General features: G+C 47.0%; 1 protein-coding gene across 1 annotated transcript; it reads right to left on the bottom strand.

The window, feature by feature from the left end:
* Positions 1-5,323: 5,323 nt before the first annotated feature.
* LOC118636441 (40S ribosomal protein S23-like) lies at positions 5,324-6,000 on the bottom strand. Its single transcript, XM_036271544.1, has 2 exons — positions 5,757-6,000; positions 5,324-5,508 (listed from the first exon to the last, which is right to left on the bottom strand). The coding sequence occupies exons 1-2, from the start codon at positions 5,998-6,000 to the stop codon at positions 5,324-5,326; spliced, it is 429 nt and encodes a 142-aa protein (XP_036127437.1).
* Positions 6,001-9,749: the final 3,749 nt, after the last annotated feature.

The following is a 9,749-nucleotide window of genomic DNA, read 5'->3' as shown; positions in this document are numbered from 1 at the left end:
CCCCCATCCCGCACCATGTAGGGAGGAAGGACAGGCTTTCCAATCTCCCAGGTACCACCAGTCCACTGGCCTGCACTATGGAGGGGAGGAATAAACAGTAAAGGGCAGTTCCTCTGCTGGGCACATGTGCAGCAGAACAGGATGGCCCAGGGAGAGATTCTTCTTCTTTAAGGCATGCATGCGCAGTAGGAGCCAAGAAAGTGACCATAAAGGGGCGGAGTCTATCCTGCATAATCTAGGAGAAAGACTGGATTGGATAGGGGAAGGATCCAGCAAAAGTCTTCAAAAGATTAGAAAAGAGATTGGTGAGTTTGAAAGAAAGCTTCACCCTGTGGGCGTGGCTCAGTGGTTGAGCGCTGACCCATGCACCAAGAGGTTTCAGGTTCATTCCCGGTCAGGGCACATCCCCAGGCTGTGGGCCCGATCCCCAGTGGGGGGCATGCAGGAGGCAGCCAATCGATGTTCTCTCTCATCGATGTTTCTATCTCTCTCTCCCTCTCCCTTCCTCTCTCTCTAAAACGAATAAGAAAAAAAATTTTTTAAAAGAAAGAAAGCCTCTCTCTCACAAGCCCAAGGTAATATAATAAAAACTTAACAAAGGCCCGTCTTGGTAGCACGTTGGTGCCTTCTCTCTGTAGCAGCCGTGCAGCTGCAAGGGCAGGCTTGGGTGCCGCATTGCAGCGTCTTCCGGAGCACAGCCCGGAGCAGAAACTAAGCTAGCTGGACAGAGACAGACTGGGCTGGACTAAGCTTTGGCGTAGACTGAACTGAACTATGAAAGCCTCAGGTGCCCTGCTGATGCCTGGTAATGTCACAGTATCTCTGGACCATGGACCTTCTTCTGGGTTTGGTGAAGACGAGGCTGGACTTCCACAGCAGGATGGAGCTGAGCCATCTGGTCATGTATGAGACACCAGGCACCTGAGGGACAGTCCTTTGTTTATACTCCAGTAAATCTTAGCACTACACCTCCTCCTCCTCCTCCACATGGGTCCCCAAAATGCTTTTCTCATGACTCCATGGAAGAGCCCTATTTCTACCAGCAACATTACCGTTGGGGGAAACTAGGAAATGCACACAGAGGATCTCTCTGCAGTATTTCTTACAGCTGCATATGAATCAACAATTAGCTCCATAAAAATTTCAATAAGCCCTGGCCGGTTTGGCTCAGCGGTTAGAGCATCGGCCTGCAGTCCTGAGAGACCCGGGTTCGGTTCCCGCTAAGGGCATGTACCTCGGTTGCAGTTTGTCCCCGGCCCTGGTTGGTCGTGCGGGTGGCAACCATTCGATGTGTCCCTTTCATGTCGATGTTTCTCTCTCTCTCTCTCTCTCCCTCCCACTCTATCTGAACAAAATATCAAAAAGTGTCCTTGGGTGAGGATAAAAAAATTTTTTTCAATAAAAAAAAAAAGATTCCAACATTTGGATCCTTGATTTTCAAGATGAAGGATGTTTCAAGACCTCTCTGCATTCCTGCTTTGGTACCATCTCTCAGTACTGGTTCCCATCCCTCTCATCTTTCAAATAAATTATAACGAAAACAATCATTACTAAACATGGTTGCATTTTTTGCTTTTCCCTGCTCCCCACTAGTAATTTTCTTTGTTGACATTTTTTTTTTTTGCTTTCTCTAGTTTTAAAATACATTCATCAGAGAAACAGAACACTGATTATGCAGAACATATAGAAAGCTCCCCCTGGGGTTTGAAACAGTTCTGTCTCGAGCTGAGAAGTGGCATTGTGTGTTTCTCTGGCATGTTCTTTGGCCTTGTAAACGAGCATCCTCTGGTCTCCAGATGGATGAACCCACCACAGCACTTCGCTAATTTCAGGTTATGACTGACCGAGAATGACTTATGCTTTCTGGTTTCCCTGGCACAGGGCTGACATCACTCATTGTGATTCATACAGAGACGGCAGGATCAGCCTTCTGGAAAGACAAAACCAGCATCGCTCGTCTCACCTCGCCGCTGAACGCTGCAGCTTCCATTTCTTCATCGGGAAAATGCTTTTTACCTCAAAGAGCTATTTGTGAGGAATGAGGAGTAGAAATAGCTGTGAAGTCCTTGGCATCAGCCAAGGAAATGTGAATCACCAGTGGAATCTCAAGTAGGACTGGGCTCAGCTGTCACATAAACCCCCAAATACCAGTGGCTTAAATAAGGTCGAAGTTTATTTCTCTCTCATGATAAATGTCTCAGGAGAAAAAAGTTACAGGGGAGAAAAAAAACTGTTCCCTCAACCCTTCTGAGTTCTTGGCTAAGTAAAACCCCTGTATCAAAAGACTGATTAACACAAAAGAAAGAATAAGAGAACAATTAACAAGAGAAAAACCCCCAGAGGTTTAATAACATGTATACATCCTGTATGTATGAAGGCGACCCAGGGAAACTAACTTCCCGAGGTGACCTAACCAGTTTAAATACCATCTTCAGCTAAAGACAAAAAAAAAAAAAAAAAAAAAGCCCTGGCCTTTTGGCTCAGCCATTAGAGTGTTGGCCATGGACCAAAGGGTTACAGATTCGATCCCCGCCCGGTTGGGGTCACTTGGGAGGCAACCAATCGATGTGTCTCTCTCATATCGATGTTTCTCTCTCTCTCTCCTTCCCTTCCATTCTATCTAAAAATCAATTGAAAAATACCCTTGGGTGAAGATTAACCAAAAAATAATAATAATAATAATAACAATAAAGAAGAAGAAGAAGAGGGGGACACGAAGAAGGAAGGCCAGTTACGGGCACGGACCAGGAAAAGCACAGTAAACAAGGGTACGGCTTCTCCATTGATGAGGTTCTCTTGTGATTTAGTCTCCTCTACCTGGTACACAGATGGAAAGACACCCTTACAAAAGATTTCCTTTATAAATGTAAATATCCTGCAGAAAAGGGTAGCTTCTGTTTTCAGAGCTTCTCATTGGTCTGCTGTTTCTAAAAGTAATCAGCTCAAAATAATCCTATGACAAGGAGGTCTTGTGCGTGTGGCAGCTCTGTTCCACAAAGCTCTCAGGACGCAAATCCTTCTGTATTATTGCTCCATTGTGTATGCTTTTTTTTTTTTTGACTGTCTCGTGGCTTGGATTTTAATTTTGCATTACTTTTTTATTTTATCCTCAGACATTTTTGCATTTATCTTCAGATAGAGCAGGAGGGAGAGAGGGAGGAAGAGAGAGACAGAAACTTTGACGTGAAAGAGACACATCGACTGGCCGCCACCCACACAACCCCAACCGGGGCCGGGGACAAACTGCAACCGAGGTACGTGCCCTTAGCGGGAACCGAACCCGGGTCTCTCAGGACCGCAGGCCGACGCTCTAACCGCTGAGCCAAACCGGCCAGGGCTGTGTATGCTTTTTATTTTCGCTGCCATCTCAGGATCCAAGAGGGCTGCCAGAACACCAGTGTTGACATAAGAACATTCAAACCTATAGGACATTTTAAAAAAAAGACTTTTCTTTGATTTTTAGAGAGGGTGGAAGGGAACCAAAGAAAGAAATACTGATGTGAGAAACATCTGCGGGCTGCCTCCTGCATGCCCCCTACCGGGGATAGAGCCTGCAACCCAGGCATGTGCCCTGACCCGGATCTCCGGTGCACGGGATGCTGCCTAACCAACTGAGCCACACCGGCCAGGACAACCTATAGGAAATGTGTGTGTGTGTGTGTGTGTGTGTGTGTGTGTGTGTGTTTGAGAGTATGTGCCCTTAGCGGGAACCGAACCCAGGTCTCTCTGGTCCGCAGGCCAATGCTCTAACCGCTGAGCCAAACCGGCCAGGGCTATAGGAAATTTTTATAATAATTTATTTGAACCCAACAGAGGAAACACCTGGAACCACCATCTCAATAGACTGAGAAAAATGCTCCCAACAAATGACAGTTTGCAGCTTCTTTTAGGCGCTTAGAATTAAGGAGGGAACGTGAGGAAGATTACTTGAAAGTGGGAGGAAGCAAGGCAGGGGTTGGATTACACGGTAGTGAACAAGATTTTGTATTCTCTGGAGGGTGGTCACACTTTAGAAGGAGCGGTCTGAAAAGTGGCATTTCAGAGGTGTGTTAACCTAGATGCGCAGGAACAAAGAATGGGACTTGCTTAAGGCAACAATAAGCCTTTTTTACTAAAGAAGATACGCCCTTGCTGGGAAGTTCAATTGGTTAGGGCATCATCCCAAACACCAAGGTTGCTGGTTCGATCCCTGGTAAGGGCACATACAAGAATTAATCAATGAATGCATAAATAAGTGAAACAACAAATTCATGTTTCTCTCTTTCTCTCCCTTTCTCTAAAATCAATCAATCAGTAAAATAGGAAGTTACATGCTTGAGGCGAGAATGCACACAATGACCTGCCCATTTAGTCATTTATGATCAAGTCGCCCTGTGGGGGTACTTCCCACAGAACCCCTTTTTCATCCACACCAGCCAACTCTACGGAAAAACACACTGTGCGTGTCTCTTCTACTTCACCCTTCACTTCAACAAATATGTGGTTGTTTGCCAGCACCAAGCAATTCTGTGGCACTGGTTCGGTGCCCAGCAGTTTAACTCAATTCTGACACTACCTGGAGGTAGGATCTTTATAAGATAAGGATTCAGTCCCACAAACTCAACCATTGAGTTTGGGTTCTTGACTCTTGATATAAAAGAATTTAGACCAGGGACACTGATAAAAGCAAAGGCAGATTTATCGAGGCTCTGCAGAGGGTGAGAACACTGACATAGGGCCTCAGGTTCTGAACCCCAAATGTGGGGCTTAGGAGTTTTTATTATTAAAAAATACAGAAGTTGCTGGGGTTAACCAATCAGGCTGTAGGTTAGCAAGCTTTTCCCTTTTTGGAACACTAACGTCCTGGTACATGTCAACCAAGCAAGGGATTTTGGGATTGTGCAGCACTTATTATGGGATGCAGGAAGGGCTATGGCTTAGCTTTAGGTCTGAAAAACAAACTTAAAAGGAGTCAGGTTAATTCCTGGACCGTTGTTTTATAGCTACCTATTGATAACTTACATACCTATTGATAACATATACCTATTGATAACTGCCAAAGTTCTCACAGGGCTTAACTCGATGGAACAATTTTCGGGAACATTTTAATCTGTTTCATACCCATGCCCACATCCTATCCCTTCAGATGCCCGTCTTAAGTCCAGGTTGTCACCTGTGCTTGTGACTGACCAGATAGAAATCAGACGTTCCTATGACTCCTTCTTTGATTAATTTGCTAGAGTGGCTCACAGAACAGTTTACTTACTAGATTACTGGTTTATTACAAGAGATTTTTTTTTAGGCATATGAAAATGTATTACTACTGTGTTTTCACCATCAAAACTTATGAGCTCAATCTTTCCTTCTTGCCTTTGTATAAGGCCAAAAGAGAGACCTTGGCTACTTTGACAACCTTAAAACAAACTCCAGGAATGTCACCAATAGCATGACCTTTGCGGCCAACTCCAGCAACCAGAACTTCATCGTTTTCCTCAATAAAATTCAAACAACCATCATTGGGTACAAAGGCTGTGATTTTTTTTTTTTTTTTAATCCTCACCCGAGGACATTTTTCGATATTTTGTTCAGATAGAGTGGGAGGGAGAGAGAGAGAGAGAGAAACATCGATGTAATAGAGACACATCGAGTAGCTGCCACCCACACGACCCAACCAGGGCCGGGGACAAACTACAACCGAGGTACGTGCCCTTAGCGGGAACCGAACCCGGGTCTCTCTGGACCGCAGGCCGACGCTCTAACCGCTGAGCCAAACCGGCCGGGGCATTTTTTGCCATTCTTTATCAGTTGGACCCTGACACACTTCCTGATGGCAGAATTTGGCTGTTTGGCTTCAACCCCTACTTTTCCAAGCACAATTCCCTTTGCATGGGAAGCGCCTCCAACAGGGTTGGCCTTCAGGGCTGTGCCCAAATGAGCCTTCTTGTTCTGTTTATCGTGCCACTTCTGATGTCGCCGGTGGCTCTGGAGCTTCCTGGCAGAAAGGCCGCCACACTTGCCCATCCTGCCTGAGCAAAAGCAACAAGAGATGTTAAAGACAAATGAACGGCCAGATGAAGAGATACATAGGGAGCGGTCTGGAAGTGTCCCTAGCACAGTAGCTTCTGTCCCCCCTGGAGCTTGGGGCACATCACCGTCCCAAAGTGTGGATGGGCTCACCAACCAGGAAGCTCTCAGAACCCTGTCCTTTTGGGTTTTTGTGGAGGCAGGATTGATGAAATCATTGACCACTGGTGATTAATTCAACTTCCGGCACATTTGCATTTAGGAGGTTGGGGGTGTGGGGCTGCAATTTCCAACCCTCTGATTACAAGGTTGGTTCCTTTGGCAACCAGCCCCATCCCGAGGCTATCCAGGAGTTTTCCTCAAGTCACCGTATTAACATACTAAGGTGTGCTTGAAAGGGGCTTGTTATGAATAACAAAAGACACTTCCATTGCTCTCATCACTTAGGAAATTCCTAGGGTTGTAGGAGTTCTGTGCCAGAAACAGGACTAGACCAAGGGAGATGCCACAACTGGGCTGGCACCCTAAGAAATAGAGGCCTGTTCAATAACCTCCATCCATAACCTGTGGGAAGGTTATACTCTCTGTCAACAGTACTTGATCAAAGCAACAAAAATATGCATTCTTTTTTTAATTAAAAATTTTAATAAATTTCTTTTTTTTTATTAAAATGTTTTTTTCTGCGCTGGCCGGTTTGGCTCGGCGGTTAGAGCGTCGGCCTGCGGTCCAGAGAGACTTCGGTTCCTGCTAAGGGCACGTACCTCGGTTGCAGTTTGTTCCCGGCCCTGGTTGGTCGTGTGGGTGGCAACCACTCCATGTGTCCCTTTCGCATCCATGTTTCTCTCTCTCTCCTTCCCACTCTATCTGAACAACAACAACAAAAATTTTTTTCTTTATTAATTTTAGAGAGAGAGGAAGGGAAAGCTAGAAACATCGATGAGAGAGAACATCGACTGGCCGCCTTCTGCATGCCCCCCACTGGGAACCTGGCCCACAGCCTGGGCATGTGCCCTGACCGGGAATTGAACTGCTGACCTCTTGGTGCAGGGGTTGATGCCCAACCACTGAGCCACACCTGCCAGGCTGCACAGGTGCACTTTCACATCAAGCCAATCTTCTCAAGAGTTGCATCTGGCCTAAAAGTGGAGCTCCCCTCCCCACCTCCTCACCCTCTCCCCAGAAAAAACTCATGCCACTTCCCAACCTTGTAAAAGATTTAAAAAGAGGTTTAATGAGAGATTAAAGGAAAACAGCTGTAGAAAACTCCAGCTGGAGGCTGTGCCAGCCAGGCCCCAGGCCCTAAGGGAGCTTGTCAGGCTTTGGTGTGATTACTGCAAAGTCAGGAGACCTGTCATTGCCCATCCTTTGAACTCTGCTCCCTTCTCTGAAGTGAATCTGTTACAGGCAGCCCAGAGACCCAAGAAAAGGTGTTATTGGACAGCCTCCTGAGGTGGAGGGAGAGGACAACCCTTGTCTGCTCCTATAAATGAATTTAAACGAGAGCCCCTGATTGCACTGTAATAAAGCCAAAGCAAGCAAAGTTATTAAAGAAGCAAAGCAAGCAAATCTGTTTCATCTGGCGTATGTGCTTCACTCAGCTAATCTGAGGAGCGAGTTGGGTGGGGGCTCAAGATGTTATATCCCCTCCTGTCTATAGGTTTGAAAATTCCTCTGCCGAATATCTTGGCACAGATTCATCCTCCAGGTTCCTTTTACTTTGTTGTGGCCTTCCCAGAATTCATGAGAAGCACCTGGCAATGTTATCTTGCCAAGCCTTGAGACTGCTGGCTTCTCTGTGTAGGGAGAAAAAAAAAAAGAGAAAGAAAGAAAAAAAAAAAAAAGAAGAAGAAAGAAGACTGCCCTGGCTGGTTTGGCTCAGCGGTTGGAGCGTCGGCCTGCGGTCCGGAGAGACCCGGGTTCGGTTCCCGCTAAGGGCAAGTACCTCGGTTGCAGTTTGTCCCCGGCCCCAGTTAGGGTCGTGTGGGTGGCAACCAGTTGATGTGTCTCTCTCTCTCTCCCTCCCGCTCTTTCTGAAGGTAAATGCAAAAATGTCCTCCGGTGAGGATTAAAAAATAATAAATAAATAAAACTGCCACACACATCCCACCCCCCTTTTCCTTTCCTCTTCTGTCCTCCTTTCCTGCATTTCTTAGTTGGAGAGTCATTGGCCATTTCAAGCTTCCTTGGGAAGGATAAGGGCTTGCAATTTACAAACAGTGTTTGGCCTGGTTTTAATTTTCTTGTCTTACTCTTCCGATTCCACTTGCTCTGGCGTTTTCCTAGCTTCTGACTTTCCTGTAACGGATCCGCTGCTTGCCAGGGGCTGCCAGCCTGCTTTCAACCTGGCCTCTCCCCGCCCGGCCCAGGTCTTCGCAGGGAGGGACTGAAACCTAGGCCACCATCTCGCCCATGCCCACCACCCCTTCCAGCCCATCTACACTTTTTTTGGTGGATATTTTGTTCAGATAGAGTGGGGGAGAGAGAGAGAAACATCGACGTGAAAGGGACACATCGAGTGGCTGCCACCCACACAACCCAACCAGGGCCGGGGACAAACTGCAACCGAGGTACGTGCCCTTAGCGGGAACCGAACCCGGGTCTCTCCAGACCGCAGGCAGACGCTCCTACCGCTGAGCCAAACCAGTCAGGGCCCATCTACACTTTTGAAGAGTACCGTCCAGTTATTCTGTAGAGAGTCCCTCTCAATTTTGTTACTCAACTGAAGGAATCTGTTTGCCTGCACACGTCGAAGGCCAATAAGACACGAACAGGAACTTGCAGCTGTGGACACAAGAAAAGTCCAAATCTGTAAGAATTTTTATGGGCTTATTTGAGCCAAACTGATGACAATTGCCGGGAAGCAAACTCTCAACAGACTGGGAAAATGCTCCAGCGAATGGAGTTTGTTCCTCACCATTGCTGCCTGCTTTGAGAAGTCACAGGCAAAGCCATCTCAAGGTACTTGACTGCGGGGCTAGACAGCACCTCGGTTTAAGATTGCACCTGTTAGCCCTGGCCGGTTTGGCTCAGCGGTTAGAGCGTCGGCCTGCGGTCCAGAGAGACCCGGGTTCGGTTCCCGCTAAGGGCACGTACCTCGGTTACAGTTTGTCCCCGGCCCTGGTTGGGTTGTGAGGGTGGCAGCCACTCAGTGTGTCCCTTTCACGTTGATGTCTCTCTCTCTCTTTCCCTCCCACTCTATCTGAACAAAATATCAAAAAAAAAAAAAAGATTGCACCTGTTAACTGTAGTCACCACTGATATGGGCTGACTTGTATCATCTGCCTCCAGGATACCTCGGAGGTAGTGCGGGTTCAGTTCCAGACCACTGCATATAAAGCAAGTCCCATCGTCCTGGCCGGTTTGGCTCAGCGGTTAGAGCGTCGGCCTGCGGTCTGGAGAGACCCGGGTTCGGTTCCCGCTAAGGGCACGTACCTCGGTTGCGGTTTGTCCCCCGCCCTGGTTGGGTTGTGTATGCGGGAGGCAGCCACTCGATGTGTCCCTTTCACGTCGATCTTTCTTTCTTCCTCTTTCTTTCTGCCTCCCACTCTATCTGAACAAAAAATGGAAAAATGTCCTCGGGTGAGGATAAAAAAAGAGGTAAGTCACATCAATTTTTTCATTTCCGGGTGCATACAATAGTTATGCTCACTATCTTGTAGTTTGTTAAGTGTGCAACAGCCTTATTTCTAAAGTAAACAATGTACCTACCTTAGTTAAAAAATACTTTCTTGCCCTGGCCGGTTTGG

This window comes from Molossus molossus, unplaced genomic scaffold (genome assembly GCF_014108415.1).
Source record: "Molossus molossus isolate mMolMol1 unplaced genomic scaffold, mMolMol1.p scaffold_m16_p_2, whole genome shotgun sequence".
Taxonomy (NCBI): domain Eukaryota; kingdom Metazoa; phylum Chordata; class Mammalia; order Chiroptera; family Molossidae; genus Molossus; species Molossus molossus.
This window is presented reverse-complemented; position numbering and strand designations above follow the sequence as displayed.

Coding starts and splice junctions, on each gene's coding strand:
- LOC118636441 (XM_036271544.1), bottom strand. CDS start 6,000: ATGGGCAAGTGTGGCGGCCTTTCTGCCAGGAAGCTCCAGAGCCACCGG. Junction 5,509..5,756: donor GAATGGCAAAAAATGCCCCG/GCCGGTTTGGCT, acceptor AAAAAATCACAG/CCTTTGTACCCAATGATGGT.